The following is a 16,142-nucleotide window of genomic DNA, read 5'->3' on the forward strand; positions in this document are numbered from 1 at the left end:
GCCTCGCCGTCCGCCATCCCGATGCAGCTCAAAGTTTACTTGGCTTGGTCCATTTTTATTGTTATCAGGCAAGTTCTTCATAGTATAAAGCCTATCGAATGCACTGGCATCCATCCCATTCGTCCCTGATTTGGCCCGAGCTAGATTACCTTTAAAATCTTCATCTGTGAGACCCACACTTCCTTCCATCCTATCCTTCTTGTGCTTCCCATCCTCTCTGCTTCTTATATTACCCTTCCTCGATTTCAACTGGCCTATGATACAATTTCTCGACACTTGACCCTCCCTTCTCCAAGACTGACAGTCCTGCCATATCTTACGCTGAGTATCCTCTCTCATGTTGTTTGTTTTCTTTGCAATGACGCATGACTTGTGTTTTGCACCTTCCACAATCTTAAGTTTAGCCCCAAATGACAACTAATTTGACATGTGTCAAATAAAGTGCAAAAAATCTTATTTGAAATTTTTTAAAAGCACATATTTATTCAAAAAGAATAAAAAGTGAAAAATTAAAAAATAGATAAAAGAAATAGAAAAAATTACTGGTTTTTTTTAATATAATTGAATGGCATCAGAATAGTGACCTATGTCTATGACAAATTTTAGTTTTAATTACACTTTTTAAGCAACTTATGTTTTTTATTTTATGCACACTTTTTATGTTGTGAAATCTTTTCATGATCAAGCATATACTGCCTTTACAAATTAATACAATAAACTAACAACAATTAACCAATAAATCAACATGCAATTAAAAAATTAATATAAAATTAGACTAATTAAACCCATATATAGTGAAGTTTTTGAATATGAGATTTCATAGTTTTTAAATCCTTCACTACATCTTTGGGATAAAACCTTATTGAGTTGTTGGCCATTTTTATTTAATACTTACAATTTAACCTTCTAAAATTTTGTCCCATTCTACTTTTTTTCTCTTTGGAGAAATTCCCTTTCACGCTTTAATTATTAGTCTTTTACATTACATTACTCAATTACTTAAAGGGGTAACTTTTCCTTTTGTCTCCTTTTCTATATTCCTTAATTACTGCCAACTTTGGTATAAATATCCTGTGTTTTTTCAACCTAATTCTTTCTAAAAATTCATTGCATGGCATTTGAATTTTCAACGGTGCACTAAAGTCATTATCAAATGATTCAAATCAAATATGACAAAATTTCCCTGGCACTAATATGACACTAGTTAATTATATCGTTTTCAATCACACCAGGTAAGGGAAGATGTACAAAACTATTAGCTGAGGGAAAAGACTTTGGCTGTGGCATCAACGTGGCAAAAGGTAATTGAACTAGAAAAGATGGTGAAGAATCAAGTACAATGACTACAAAGTTGACCACAGGGAGTGGAATTGGTGGTCAGAGTTTAAAGAAGCGACTCTTGCGGAGGAGGAGGGGTGGAAAAGACTTTTCACATTCCTGGGGGCATGGGGCATATTCACGAGGGAGAAGGGAAATTGGAGCCAATCTCCTGCCTGTCTCAGTCTCCTTCCATCATCCTACTTTCTGTTAAAAAACACAGGGAGAGATGCAATGGGCCGCTGGTGGTCCAAAGGCTACTTCACCAATTACGCCAGCCTATACCTAAAAATATTGATTCCAAGATGGAATTTTAGATCTAAACAAAAAGACAAAGAGTCTAAATTTTTATTCCTCTATTTAGCTTGATAAACCAAATTTACTATTCATTGTTAATTAGGCATAATTTTATCATTTTAATTTCTCATTTAATTAAAGAGTTAATAATAATCAATATTTTTTTTGAAGAAATAAAGGAATATTATAAAAGTGAAAATTTTGATTCATCCTTTTAAATAAAATAATAAATTTTTTATTCTATCCCCCCCAAAAAAAGACATTTGTTCATGCAATTGTAAGTTACAAATAGGATTTTATATTGGGCTAAGGTCCAATAGGAAAGTGCCATGGGCTTGTAACGTTTTATTACAATTCACATCGTCAATCAAGTAAAAGTAGCTGTTTGATTTCGGTACGTATAGTGTTTGAATGGAAGAGGCAGGAACAAAGAAGAGAAAAATGGGGGAGAGAAGAGCAGCAGATAACAAGAAAGCAGCAACAACGGCAAAGTGGCCTGTTGTTAAACCCAAACTGAACCTCCAGATTAGGCGCCTTAAAGACACCGATCTCTTCACCGTACGTTTCTCTTTAATTTCACTTTTTTATATTTTTTAATCTCCAATTTTTTTACCTTTTTTTAAAATGCAATTACGAGATTATTCATTGATGTTCAGTTATTGGATTTGAAATTTGAATCTTGTTTCTGTTTTCATGAAAGGAAAGATTTGGTAATGCCTATAATAAACAGTGTTAATGATTGCAGTTGTGCCCACTTCAATGTTATTCTTTTAAAGTCATAGTCCAATTGTTTGTTAAAAGCTTCAAATTTTCAAGCGTTTTGTATCTGGGTTCTTATAAGGGGTGAAATTAGTTAGAAAAGTGAATAGAACTGTGACTCTGGTCTAGATCTTTTGGCAGCTTTCATTTGGTCTAATAATGAGTTCATAAAAGCTGATTTTTTTTTTTTAAACTTCTAATTGGATCATAAAACGTTTAGACAGAGTGTGCGTCAGGTATAAGTTGAATTTGGTTCCGAATTCTGCCCGTGTATAATATCTTTGTGCGGACTTTGCTTTAAATTGAATTTGATTTTAGTTTGACAACCTCAACATACAAGACCCAAGACTTGAACTTTTTGGTAGAGAATGCTGGGAAAATCACACTTGCTAACAACATGATTTGTATCTTTATTAGGCATTAAAATTTTTCTCTTGAATTCCGGCTCATATAAGTGATAGAAGGGAATTGCTTTCTGGTGGAATGTGATTTTGTTGGAATTTATGGATGGTAATGATTCTACTGTTTTAAGATATGCAGGTGCAGAATTTCTTCTCATCTGTAGAATCAAGGGCATTTATTAAAGCTGCAGAGTCAATTGGTTTTGAACACCAAGGAAGTCTTGGTCCAACAAGAGGTGAAGCGTACCGAGACAATGACCGAATATCTGTCAATGATCCTGCTCTTGCGGATGCTATATGGCAGTCTGGACTCAGCAAATTATTTTCTGATATTAAAATTAGGGGGAAGGTTGCTGTTGGCTTGAATCCAAATATAAGATTTTACAGGTTCATTTAATCTATTCTCTTAGATTCTTACTTTTCTTCATGTGAATAAATAGCATAATTTCGGTCAGTTAATGCTAGATTTTCTATCTCTGAAGTGCTTCGTGAAGATTAAAGAATAATTTTGCTATGCATAGCTAACTTGCAAAACCACATATGTAACTTAATTCACAAAAGTATTATCTTGGCTGGTTTATAAAAGATTATTATTGATGTTGAAGGTTTCTCAATCAATTTTACTGTATGATTTGCTTCCTTAGTGTACAAGGAATGCTGAACTTTGTTTAGGACTTCACTGTTTTTAGTATTTACCATGCAAAGAATGTTCCACTTCCAGGTATAAGGTTGGGCAACGCTTTGGGCGGCATATTGATGAAAGTGTTGATCTTGGAGCGGGAAAGTGCACCCATTATACTTTGTTAATATATTTAAGTGGTGGTTCCAAAACCAATGGTAAAAGTGATTCAAGCAACCAAAAGGATTCTGTATCAGAGCCTCTAGTTGGAGGGGAGACTGTCTTCTATGGTTCAAGGAATGGTGTTGTAGCAGAGGTAAATTTCTTTTCAATTTGTCTCCTTTTTTATATTTTTTTCATCCCTCTCCCAAAACAACAATCCTCCCCTTTCATTTTGTTTTAATTTTTTTAAATTCGTATTGGATTAGCTGTATGGCCTACTTTGGGGTATCCTGGGTGTATTGATGTAATATTGATCTGCAGGTAGCTCCTGCTGAAGGAATGGCTCTCCTACACATTCATGGTGACAAATGTATGCTGCATGAAGCTCGAAATGTGTCCAAGGGCATCAAGTATGTTTTCCGTTCAGATGTGGTGTTTGCTTGAGGAGAAGCCATAGTTTTTGAAATGAGAAAGGTTGGTAAGTTTTCTTCTGTGATGTACAATAGCTGTAGCAACATCTTTTCTTGTTTGGCTAGTAACTGATACATCTAAGACAAAAGTATACGGATCTATTATTCTATTCCCTTTTAGAAATTGTGATACACAGCCTTGGATTATCCTCAGGTAACTAGATTTCTAGACTTTATGGCATGTTATCATGCCTAGGAACATTCTTTGACAGAAAGAAAACAAAAAGGAATATTCTAGGATAAGCCTTCTCCACGGGCTATTGGAGAACTTTGCAATTAGTAGCAACTTTTTTGAATTATTAAATGCTAATGTTGCTGCTAAATTATGGCTCATGCTATTAGATTTATCATAGTTTACTTTTTCTGCATTCTTACTTGATAGTGTCACCAGAGTGAGGGAGCATTCTTTCACATGGTTATTTATGTGCCTATCTTTTAATCAGAAATATACTTTTGTCCTTCCAAGTTACAATTTTTTATCTTTAATTATCACTTTCCCATGTATGCACTTCTAGGTTCTTATTTGGAATTGCTTTTAAAGCGTATATGCATCTTGCTCTAATTGTAATGCATCCTGGTCAGGGAAATGCCAGGCATTTTTGAAATCATGCTGACTCAATAAGCAAAGTGGACATCAACCATATACTTCATCTTAATACAGTTGAGATGATTAACAATTTTAAAGCATATTTTGAGCTCTATTTTTCATGCCAATTGAAATGATGTATATTAGTGATAGACTGTCATCTAGTGTTAACATTATGCAAATGCTTTATCTGATAAGAATTTTAACATTCAATTTCATTTTCAGAGCTTTGTTGACATCTGGTAACAAACATCATTGCCACCTTCTTTGAGAAGTTAGACATCATTAGCTTAGTGAGTCCAGCTTCTTTGTGATTTTGATATTTGCCTTGGACTCTGTATGAGGTGAAGATTGTTATGCTTATCTCGGTGAATGAGATAAAGCTACACATTGCCATTACTGAGGCATTAGTGAATAGAGAAACCAATTCTGAAACTTCCATCTAGAGCATACGTTTGCGAGTAAAACCAGATAACAGAGATCACGTTTGGGGATGAGGCATTACCTCCTCGAGCAAGATTATACTAGCCAACATGTTAATTCTCATTTTAATGACCTACAATTAGCAACATTAAAGGGCCTGTCTGTTTTCCCAGTCGGAACAATGGGTCTTTTATAAACCAAAGTAGAATGAGGTCGGCAGAATTTCGAAAATGTGAACTATCAGATAAATTTACTGTAATATTTTTGTTTTTGGATACATAATACGGTAATTATTTATGTACCTTGAAACATACAGTATGGTTAGTCAATGTTGTGCTGATAAGAAGGAAACATGCCTTTTGCTATATACTATGTTGTGTATTAAGAATATCAAGTTTATTTAAATTCAAAAGGACATCGGATCGTTAATAGCCTCATTCGCATAATGAAATATGGGAAAATGTCTTGTAGCCGCTCTTTTTGTGATCTCTGTGTCAGCCTCAATTTACCACTCGGCATTTCAATCTCACTTCTCCATTTTCAATCACCCCCACATTTCCAAGTTTCACCATCGACGCTGCAAATTCTTTGAAGAACAAAGTTTGATCCTTGGCAAATGATTCAACAATCCATCTTGTCCTGTAATCACTGATGATTGCTTGGTCAGATCCGAACACACCTTTTCCTGCCAAAAGTTGTTTGTAGTAGTTATTATCAAAAATTGACGCTGTGGAGTCCAAGAACTGTCCTGCATTCCTATCCTTGTTGGGTTTCGGGCATTTCTTTCTCAGAGTTTCTGCAAATTCACTGTTCAAACTAGGGTCGATGTCATGAACTGAACTGAAATTATGGAGCCGAGCTTGGAAGGAAGAACAGTGTGAGAAACCTAGAGTGTGACCTCCAGATAGAGCCACCAAATCCTTGACCCCTAAACCTCTCTTAGCAAAACTTTGAATTGAGTTGCGAAACGTTGAAAGTTGGCGCTGGTAAGTTAATTGTTTCGGCTGCACTGGAGACTCTTCCATCTTTCCTTCCTTTTAAGTACATTCCAGAAGGGACCCCCAGACTGGAGTGAACAAAAACAAGAAGGAAACTTATCAAAATGTGTTGCAAGGTTAAGCGACTTACATAAAGAGTTTCAAAATTACCATTGCCACTACATCTCTTGCTGCAATGGTGATTATATCAGCGCAAGAAACTGTCTGCGGACATGCCCGTTCAAGCTTGGCTTTCGCATCATCAATCACGTAGAATGCTTGAAGAGAGATGTTGGGAGGGCCATCTTTCTCTGCTTTGTTTTGTGGGGTCAAGTCTAGCAACACTGATGCGTCGCACCCCTATCAATTTTTCGACAAACTAAAGAAAACTTAAGACACGCAGTAGAAAATTTCAAGCTAAAATAACTACACATTGACGGATGAATTTAGTACAATGACATACCCTTACGAAACAGTCATGAAAGAACATCCTGAGAATTCGAGCTGGGACTTTGGGGTCATGCATGGAAGCATTACGCACAGTGTCTAGTATAATTTTCTCAGCTTCAGGACATGTTTGATCATAGTAACGAGCATCCAGCGCTGCCTTTGACTGTGAAACTTCTATGATCAGTACAAGGAAAACAATCGGAAGAAAGAGTTTGTTTAGTGCTAAAGTAGCCATTTTTTTTTTTTTGGTATTGGATGAAGATAACGGGTAGAAGGAACAAAAGAAAAATGTGAGAGATGATGAAGGATTCATGGGAGTAGGGGAGTATATATAGAGTGGTCATGGCAACAGAAATGTTTTAAAAAACTTTAGTAAGTATTTCTGTATGCTTTTAAGTCACTCATAGCGGGAACAGAATGTGGAAAATTGACGCGGTACAGGTGTACTTTGAGACCAAGTTTAAATTTCCACCTAATTATAAACTCTTAAGTCATACTCGATTAATTTTTTTGAGGAATATTATATAACTAAATTGATACGTTTAATTACATTCAAGTATTTCATTTATTAATTGGTGCTTAAATCTTTTATTTAAAGAGCAGAATTTGAATTTTTTTTTTAATTATACAAAAAAGTTTAACATGTTTAATTGTGTATTGGTTGATATGTTAAAATGATTCTACTTGAGCATGGGTTTCTTATTGTAAAGACGAGTAGTATTACTTACCAAGAAATACGAGTCCAAAACCGTGGTAGCAGCTTCACGGCAGTTGGCTTATACTTATCAGGTTGGTTAGTGAAATGGGAGCTGTCGGTGACGGACAAAGCACATAAAAGAAATAAAATTAAACTAGTACATACATATTGTACTGTGATCTCTTGTCATATGCGGAATAAAGAGTTTGTTGTACTGTTTGGCTTCTAAGAAAGCAAAGAAATAGAAAAGGAATCCCAAAACTCTTGACCATAAAAAGTTGGGAAATGGTTTTGCTCTCAATGCAAGCTAAGGTGGAATATCATGTAAAATGCAAAATGTGGCGTGTGAAGCTGACCAACCTGACGTTAAAAGCATATGTTGGCTGCTGGGCTCCTCAAACCCAAAATTAGGAAAGGTAGCTGGGATTGACCACCATCAAATTTTCAGAAGAGCCTCTTCTCTTTTTTGTGGTGTTGTGAAGGATAAATGCTGTGTTTGTGTTTAGAAAAGTAATAATAGCAATGCATGCGCCTCCAAATTATCAATACCTAAGGCCACTGTCTTTTCCATTCTAAATATTCAGTGAAAAGAAACTTTTCGAGTTTTTACATGCCCCACTGAAAGGTGGTGTATTCTTCAAACTAGGACTGTAGAGCAACCGAACGTGAATTGATTTCAATACCCATGTAATTGAAAAGACTAGAGGTTGAGATTGGAGAGTGACCTTCTCATCTTACGGACTAGGGAATTATTGTGGCAACCACAACTAACCCAATACCAAAGCCTTCCAAATTAGTGCCATTTAAATGCGCAAGGACAAATCCGAATTTTGGAATCAAATTTTTTAGGGGAGAATATCCTTTCTTTACATTGTTGGTAAGTGTACATGGGACAGAATATCCATCAATAAGGACTTTGCTAAAGCGAATGATCGTGATCAGTCCCTTGATTAAAAAAGAGAATGGAGGCATGAAAGAAAGCCACGTGTCAAGCACTGAAAAAAGCTGGTCCCCACAAGAACAGCTCGGCGGATGACGCGTGTCAGCAGGGGCCAGTCTGGTCTGCCCAGAAAGCAGACCTAAAAAGTTGGGGTTAAAAGTTAGGGACCATCCAGGCATCCAGCACAGGGAAGCCTTCTGGTACCAGAAAGGCCAACGCAACGCAAAGCAAAAGATCAGCATCACAAATTTTGGTTTCGGTGGGGTCCGCACCCCTAGGTACACGTGCCTCCCTCACGTGACAAGTACGTGTGGCCCACATAAAACCGCTCGGCTTGGTCCACGGGCCACCACACCTCCCCCCCTCTAGTCTCTAGTCCTCAACTTTCCTTGTTGACCCACCCATCAGAAAACGACCCCACGCGTCCCCAGAATATGAGACCCACCATCCACGTGCATATCCCAATATCACGTGACCCCACCGTCAGTGGGACCAGAAAAGTTTTCTCCCCAAAAACATTTCCGAGGAGCATATGGAAATATATATTTATATATATATATTTATATATATATATATTTATATATATATATATGTGCAGAAAGAAGATAATATATGGGCAAGCAAAAAATTGAAACGACCAAAGCCCTTTGCTGTTCTTTGCAATTTCTTTTTCCCTATGGTCCTACAATTACAAAATATAAAATAAAAAAACCATTCTAAAACCCTAAACTCTTACTCTGTATCATCACAGTCAAGAAGCCTAACCTTCTCCTCCTCTCAAGGCTTTGAACATGGCGTTTGGTGATTTGCAGGACGACCCAAGAATTGAAGCTCTCTCTTATCAAGAATCTCCAAAGAAAAATCCCTAAGCATCTGGGTTGTACTATTACTATTACCATTGCTACTACTGCTAACCCCAGCCACGCTTGTAGTACCTGAATTAGAACTGGGCACACCACTCGAACCCATCGTGCCATCACTGGAACCCTGCACCTCTGGCTGCATAGCAGACACAAAGCTAGATATTGGTCGACGTGCAACGTTGAAAAACGGTGTTGCAGTTGCTGGAATCGCCCATAACTGTGCCTGGTTTGAACCAGGCGCCCCACCAGCAGCAGCAGGAAGAACACCAAAAGTACCCATAGGCCATAAAGGAACCAACCCTTGCGAATTCACATTGATGCTGCTATAAGTCACTGGAGCAATTGGTGCCAAACCTGAAGAAACTGAACTTTGATGCTCATTAACGTCAATAAAGTCACTATTTGACGGTCTTTTCCTACGTTTTCTTGGCAAGTCACCATCTTGTTTCCCTGAAGAAGTTGGTATCTTGAGAGTGCCATTAACAGAAACAGCAATAGCAGGGACCGTGCCCGTGCCTGTAGCTTCAATAATAGCTGGTTCCGCGTGTTCTAATAACCACCTGATTGTTTCACCATCGGACTTGTGACCCAGTTCTCTGGTCAGCTGGAAAATCCTGGCCGCACAAGTGGCAGGCATGCGGATCCTACGGCCACGGCCTTCAACTTTCGTATGACGGTCTTTTGATGGGCGTTTGGGGACAAAAGAGCGGTTGGTTTGGGCAGCAGGCATGACTGGAACGAGGCCATGAACGAGGGTCGAGTTGGTAAATTCTCGTGGCTCCGTGTCTGTTAAGTCTTCTTCCTTCATGGGTTGGTTGGGGTCCATTACGGTTGCCTCTGAAGGTGAGAAACTTGGGGTGGTGTTGTTGCTTTGTTGTTGTTGTTCTTCAATGATGATGATGGTGGTGTTGTTGTTGATGCTCTCGTCGATTTCTTCTATGGTTTGATTTTGGTTGCACTCCATGGTTTTCGCAGCAAAAGGATTTTCAACCTATCAACAAACCCACAAAATATTAAGGAGGATTAGCCTAAAAGATGAGAGGATTTTCTTCTAAAGTAGCCTAATTTCTAGTCGGGAAAATAAGTTGACTGGTTTTTGAATTTAGCCTCTTGGCCTTTCCTATCATACTGTGACAGACCGATTAGAAAGAGTGGGACGTGGAACAGAGATTAAGTAATTAAGTAAAAAAAAATTAAATAGAAAGAGGAAGAGAGAAAGGAACAAACCCTAACGAAGCAGCCCCACCATCTTTACAAGATAGAGAAACAGAGGGACCCGAAAAGAGGAGTATTTATTTATAGAGATGAATGAATCGACGGCTGGGAGCATCTCTTAACAATTAGTGATCGGAGATGGTGACACGTGGCGTGTCCCGTTTTTATAAGATAATTAGGTCAAAATTGGTAATTTCTCCTGAAAAGCTGTTCTAGATTTCTGTGGGGATTTTTGAAAGGGGTTGATATTGTTCGATAACGTCAACTTGGGCAAGTGATCTCATAGCCATTGATAAACGCTACGTCAGATAACGAATTGATTGAATTTCTTTATAAAGTTTTAACTGGAAGTAATGATTCCTTAGGGTTCAAATTTCAACCCACAAATGCTCAAGCCATTCGTACTCTAATCTTCTCTATGGAGAAACACAATGGAACAGGACATTTCAAAAGGGATTACCTTTCTTTTGAGAAGAGATTTTATTCTTCCAAGTCCCAACCTTGCAAAAATGATTGACCTTTTATGAGTTGCGGAACTACGAAAAGTTCCGTGGCATCAACCACTTCTGAGAAAACAAAAACGCATCACCAGCCACCCAGTAGCATGAGTGGTTTGTCCACACTTAGCAGCATATCATGTTCAGCAGAGTTAGGATTTGCAGTCCAGGCAGGGGATGTAATCCAATAGGTTTAATTGGACAGAAACAATATAACCTCGACTGCATGAATTTCTTTTCTCATTCGTAATTGACATTAATTAGACGTGCTTAGTTTGGGTTTGGGTAGGACAGTTGCAACAGAAAAAGCCGTACCCAAGAAATACTAGTATTAAATTTGCACGTCCACTAATAGAGGCCCGTGCTCTGAATTTGGTTTGAGAAGAAGAATTGTACTTTTACCAGTCCACATTTGAGGATTTGTGCAAAGATTCAGTTGATATGGGAAGGCTGCCCATCTTGGACCAAATGCCAAAAAGTCATAATCTGTAGAATCATTTCGAATGTGCCAAATCAAAATAACAAGATTACATGTGAGAGCCCTTCGAGGGACGAGATAATATAAACTAGCCATTCTTTCAATGCTATTATTTAGAACATAAGCCAAAATAAAGTCAATAAATCCCCAACCAGATAACATATCTTGCTATGTCACGACAATTTCCCAGTTCTCTTTCCTTTGCACTTACCTAGTTTAAGTTGTCAATTGGCCTTAATTAGCAAAACCGTTCTGGTGTAGCAGCAGCAGCATTAGCCTTTCGACTGTAAAATCTTCGATACATTGAGTCGACTTTAGTGAGGTAGTAGGTATCTGGTAATAGAAGGCTACTCTCCTTGCTTGTGACAAAGTCCTTTGCTCCATACCGCTGCTCCATTAGCTTCATTGTGTCGACAAATTTTTCAGGAGGAAACTGCGAGTGACGAGTAGGAAATTTATTTAAACTATTTCATCATACCCTGAAAGCAATGAATAACAATAATCTGAAACAGAATATAGATTTAGACAAAGAATAAATAGGATAGAACCTAAAGATCAGACTATCATTACAATGATTTTTCTTGCTGATTGCTAAAATCAAGCCTGAGTTGCCTATAACTTCTACTAAATGTGCCTTTTCAGCCTTCGGAATATCTGATAAAATGGACTATTTTCACTTCCCAGAAAATAAATACAAAGAAGAAGTCTGATTATTTTACTTAATTCCTTCTGCTTTAAGTGTTTATCTCCTGCCTTTTAACTTGATGTCCCGAGAAATGTTTATGCAAGCATGGAAATTCCATGCTGAAATTGCTCACTTGAAATTCTAAGTTGCATTTTCAGCGGAAAAAGTAAAAACTTAATAAAGCAGAAATGCAACAAGGTGCTGGAATAATTTACATATGGTAACAAAAGGAAGTACTCTATTCTACCATCTTATCCCACCTTATTACAGATAAGTATTTCTTGACCTTGAAATCAAGACAGGCATAAGCTGAAGCTGGTGAACATAGAAGAGTAAGAGGAACAAATAAAAAGAAATACCTCGTGTCTCAATTTCAACTTCTCTGAAATATTCATCAGTTTTGCAATATTCAACAAGTTGAAAGGATGTCGACCATCTTGAAGTTTGAGGGAGAAAATTGTGGCAGTTAAACCACTCCCATACGAGAACATTACTACCCGTTTGCCTGCCTAAAAATAAATGAGTACATTTATGCTCAAGAACAATTTAAACAAGGAAACTGGGTGCTCAAAAAGTTGATTGGAAAACTACACCAACAACACCATTATAGATTCTTACCAGTGATGTATGTTTGTTGTGAAGAAGGGATGCAAATGCTGCATATAGAGACGCAGTATACATGTTACCAACTTGTTTTGGTAATAAGGTGGATGGTTGCACCATTGAATCATATAGAGGTTTTGCTACTTGTTGACTTGCCTGTATATTTAACCAAAAAAACAAAAACTGCGATCAGTTGGTTATGAGTTGGTAGAACAAATTTTGATAACACTGACAGATTCATAAAACGACCTTTTCAAGATCTCGGCTCTGATAGCTCTCATCATTGGATAGGCCTGAAAATGGGGTTAGCTTCTCTTTTGCACCCTCATCAATATAACTGCTTATTAACACAAATGCAGAAAGTAATTTGAAACTTATGAGTATGAATGAAATAGAAATGTAAAATTTAGGAAGGAGTAGAACATGCACTAGGGTAAGTTAAGTGCCCTTTAATTAAATCTCCATGTATGTAGACATAAAGCATTACATGAAAACTATGCTCCAAAACACTTACTAAAAAGATGACATGCGGGAGGACACTTATACAAAAAAAGATACACGGGAGGAGCAAAGTGACATACAAACCTGGCATTCCTTAAGAAATCATTGAAGAACAGCCGAGCAAAACTCTTCTGAACAAGCTGCAGTCAGAGATCCAGAGAAGATATAAATAATCAAGCTAGAAAAAAAATTAATCAAATAAATTGATCAGAATTGCAAACTTCACTACCTTATTATAAGGAGAATGAAACACAAAATAATCAGCATCTGAAATTGAAAATGGCCTCCCCTGTAGTTTCTCAAACCTATAAATAGTAGAAGAAGATGAATGTTTAGTCGCACAGATGGACAACAGAAGACTGCATTTGTTGATGCAGCAGAGACTTACTTCTCATAGACATGTTTGTAGCACAAATCAAGTGCCATAAGATAACAAGTTTGAGACAATTTTCCATCTACAACCTATAAGAGCAAATAAAAAAAGGGCAAAGGATAAAAGCAATGTTAAGTCTACTATATCAGCGCACAATCAAATTCAAAAGTACTGCAATGCATCACAAAATCTGCCATCTTAATTATTGAACAAAATGATTGACAGGATAGGAGAAAGTATAACTGGGTATTCACTTGCAAGATTTGGCTTGTAAAAATCATAGGCATGTGACATATGACTTCCCCTGAATTTGCTCTCAAAAGCAATAGGTGCATTTGGCCCAACCAGCATGGCAATTGCAGCTGCGCCTCCAGTAGGCCGAGCTGGCCCTTCTGCATATACCTACAACATGGATTGTTGTTTTGAAATATCCTTAAATAATGACAATGAACTTGCTAGAAAAGAATATGGAATTGATACCACATGATTGATAGTCAGAAGAATTGCATTTCATTTAGCCTCTGAGAGTTTTGGCTAAACCTTCAAAGACATGTTTCTTGAGTGTTTGAGTTACCTGAAGGATTGAATGGAGTGAAGGGGATAAAAGTAAAACTGAACACTATTGTTCATTTTGCTGAAAAGTGCATTTTTGAGCTGGCAAAATAATTGGAAATTGGCACATTATAAAAGTTATGACTTCACTATCTCGCACTCTAATTCTGACCACAATAGATGCACATTTTAGTGGATATAGCAGCCAGAGTTATTAACTCCATGAGTCAATTATGTATATGGTTCAGCTTGCTCTAGTTAGATTTCATGTGCATATGCCATTCACCAGAAGCATGTATGCATTGAACAGTCAAATTTTGATATCCCCAAAATTCATTAAATGATAATAAAAATATGTTTAAATTTGCTTTGAGATCTTGATCATTTTGGGGGGTGATCTAAGATTCATATCAAGAGTGTTCTTTTGTGAAGAAGAGAATAAACCAGGAACTTTTTCCTTTTTTCTTGAAAAGAAAATAAAACAAGGAGGAAGACTAATAATGAAATGTAGAGTTTTAACTCCAAGGATATCATACCGCACTGTCTGTGCACACAACCAGCCCATAGCGCCCATCCCATGAACTACTTTCCACCCAGTTTACACAATTGAATAAAGCTGCAGTTCCCCCATAGCATGCATTTGTTGAGTCAACTCCTTCAATGTCAGTGTTACCACATTCCTGTTTTACAAATAGACATAAGAAACTTGCATTTATTTAATTGCAGCGAGCAAGAGGGGAGAAAGACATATCATATACACATAAATAGAAAATACATACATACATATACATATGTGTGCGTGTGTTTGTGTGTGTGTGTGTGTGTGTATAGAAATGCTCTATCTGCACATGTTTAATAAATACGAGCCTTCTTTTCCTATGCACTTCAATCATGTTCTAAAAAAGTGTAGAGAAAACCTAACTTTAAGTGCCATGTTAATCCTTATGGGGTAATAATTGCTTGCTTGCTCGGGCCTCTGTAAGCTTAAATAGGTCAAATTGATAATGCTGAAAATATCAATCTCAACACGGTAGCAAACATAAATATTGTAGTTGAGTTGCTTAATTATCCACCCAATTCAGGCGTTTGGCTTAAAGCAGTAGCCAACTGTGCACCATAAATACCTACCTTTTTCTCATAGATTATATGTAATCTAGAATTACAAAAATTAAAAAAAAAATGAAGAAGAAGAAGAAAATACCTCAAAGATTTGCATCAGGAAGGTCTTGATGGACTTGCTCTTGTCAATGACGGTCTCACTGCCAACTTCTAAGCGTCCGATTTTAGTTGGATCAATTTCATATTTCTCAAGCAGTGAGGTAACAACCGTCAAACTGAAAGCAAAAGAGGGAACAAAAACATAGTACCAACTACCAACAAATATTTGCAGATGCTACGGTTGTAGTAAAAACTAAAAACACCAAGAAGAGTGGCATTATAACCTCAACTTGTTAATAATGCATTTGTAAGCAACTAAGAATCCAATAACAAGGGCTCTAAACAAGAATTAAACTTCTCTTTAAGCATGGAGTTCAGCAAAAGGGGAAATGAAGGCATTGATAAATAAATGAAAATGAAATAACCTCATTGAGATAACATCTTCCACTTCTGTACAAAAAGCCATGCAATCTTGTCCAAGCCCAATGGTGTATTTTCCTTTGCTGGCACCATCGTGTGCCTCCAGTACTTCCTATAATATAATTTTGGTAGCAATAACCAATATTACTACATTTCGGTTTGATCAGCTTAATCAAATAAAATTCCGAACAAAACCAATGATAAATTAAATCACTACCTGCTGGATACAAGTAGGAGGGAAGTAGATATCGATGGCGAGAATTCCTACGTTTTCGGGATGGGAAACCATTTCAGTTCAAGGTTCTTGTTTGGACACCGAGAAAACGAGAGAGACGAAAAAGAAAAGACACAAAAATGATTTCTGAAGGATTCGAAGGACAGGGAGGGAGAAGAGCGTGAGAGTGCGCCGGAGCGAAGCGAAGGAAAGCGAAAAAACATAACAAACTTGGTACCAGTGTTTTTGAGAGATATTTACAGGGGATGCCATTGTGGAGCGTGGAAAGGTAGATATAGCTAATTCAGTAATATCCCCTAATGAACCTCAACTACCACCTTTTCCAAAGGAAAAATCAAACCATCATTTCATTTTGCCCATGTGATCTCCGTCAGCGACCGAGTGATGTGACTCTTTCGTCGCGCCCCACCCCCCCACCCCCCGCTCTGGCCCCAGACTGTGTCGTTTTGTCTCTCCTTTCAGTT

General features: G+C 37.4%; 4 protein-coding genes across 9 annotated transcripts; 1 reads left to right on the forward strand and 3 right to left on the reverse strand.

Moving 5' to 3' along the window:
• Window positions 1-1,969: 1,969 nt before the first annotated feature.
• Window positions 1,970-5,399, forward strand: LOC18605467 (2-oxoglutarate (2OG) and Fe(II)-dependent oxygenase superfamily protein). 5 transcript variants are annotated; one of them, XM_088804973.1, is made up of 5 exons: window positions 1,970-2,172; window positions 2,914-3,161; window positions 3,496-3,709; window positions 3,877-4,033; window positions 4,608-4,747. In XM_088804973.1, the coding sequence occupies exons 1-4, from the start codon at window positions 2,026-2,028 to the stop codon at window positions 3,997-3,999; spliced, it is 732 nt and encodes a 243-aa protein (XP_088661099.1). In that variant the 5' UTR covers window positions 1,970-2,025; the 3' UTR covers window positions 4,000-4,033; window positions 4,608-4,747. The 5 variants fall into 5 exon arrangements, with proteins under 5 accessions (XP_088661099.1, XP_007038544.3, XP_007038542.3 ...); XM_007038482.3 differs by lacking the exon at window positions 4,608-4,747 and adding an exon at window positions 4,837-5,399 and having other exon boundaries at window positions 1,971-2,172; XM_007038480.3 differs by having other exon boundaries at window positions 1,971-2,172; window positions 3,877-4,029.
• Window positions 5,398-6,758, reverse strand: LOC18605468 (Peroxidase superfamily protein). Its single transcript, XM_018117521.2, is given in 5 exon segments — window positions 5,398-5,990; window positions 5,992-6,075; window positions 6,077-6,100; window positions 6,183-6,371; window positions 6,475-6,758. Coding segments are annotated over 5 exon segments (975 nt in total). The 5' UTR covers window positions 6,697-6,758; the 3' UTR covers window positions 5,398-5,534.
• Window positions 6,759-8,726: 1,968 nt separating this feature from the next.
• On the reverse strand, window positions 8,727-10,221 carry LOC18605469 (TCP family transcription factor). Its single transcript, XM_018117519.2, has 2 exons — window positions 10,189-10,221; window positions 8,727-9,952 (listed from the first exon to the last, which is right to left on the reverse strand). The coding sequence occupies exon 2, from the start codon at window positions 9,923-9,925 to the stop codon at window positions 8,876-8,878; it is 1,050 nt and encodes a 349-aa protein (XP_017973008.2). The 5' UTR covers window positions 9,926-9,952; window positions 10,189-10,221; the 3' UTR covers window positions 8,727-8,875.
• Window positions 10,222-11,115: 894 nt separating this feature from the next.
• LOC18605470 (hydroxymethylglutaryl-CoA synthase-like) lies at window positions 11,116-15,945 on the reverse strand. 2 transcript variants are annotated; one of them, XM_007038486.3, is made up of 12 exons: window positions 15,661-15,939; window positions 15,449-15,555; window positions 15,067-15,199; window positions 14,402-14,545; window positions 13,557-13,715; window positions 13,329-13,402; window positions 13,170-13,245; window positions 13,025-13,080; window positions 12,689-12,776; window positions 12,455-12,595; window positions 12,196-12,345; window positions 11,116-11,584 (listed from the first exon to the last, which is right to left on the reverse strand). In XM_007038486.3, the coding sequence occupies exons 1-12, from the start codon at window positions 15,730-15,732 to the stop codon at window positions 11,390-11,392; spliced, it is 1,395 nt and encodes a 464-aa protein (XP_007038548.3). In that variant the 5' UTR covers window positions 15,733-15,939; the 3' UTR covers window positions 11,116-11,389. The 2 variants fall into 2 exon arrangements, with proteins under 2 accessions (XP_007038548.3, XP_088660581.1); XM_088804455.1 differs by lacking the exon at window positions 11,116-11,584 and having other exon boundaries at window positions 12,200-12,341; window positions 15,661-15,945.
• Between the last annotated feature and the right edge of the window lie 197 nt (window positions 15,946-16,142).

Source organism: Theobroma cacao, chromosome 3 (assembly GCF_053813885.1).
Source record: "Theobroma cacao isolate CCN51 chromosome 3, ASM5381388v1, whole genome shotgun sequence".
Lineage (NCBI taxonomy): Eukaryota > Viridiplantae > Streptophyta > Magnoliopsida > Malvales > Malvaceae > Theobroma > Theobroma cacao.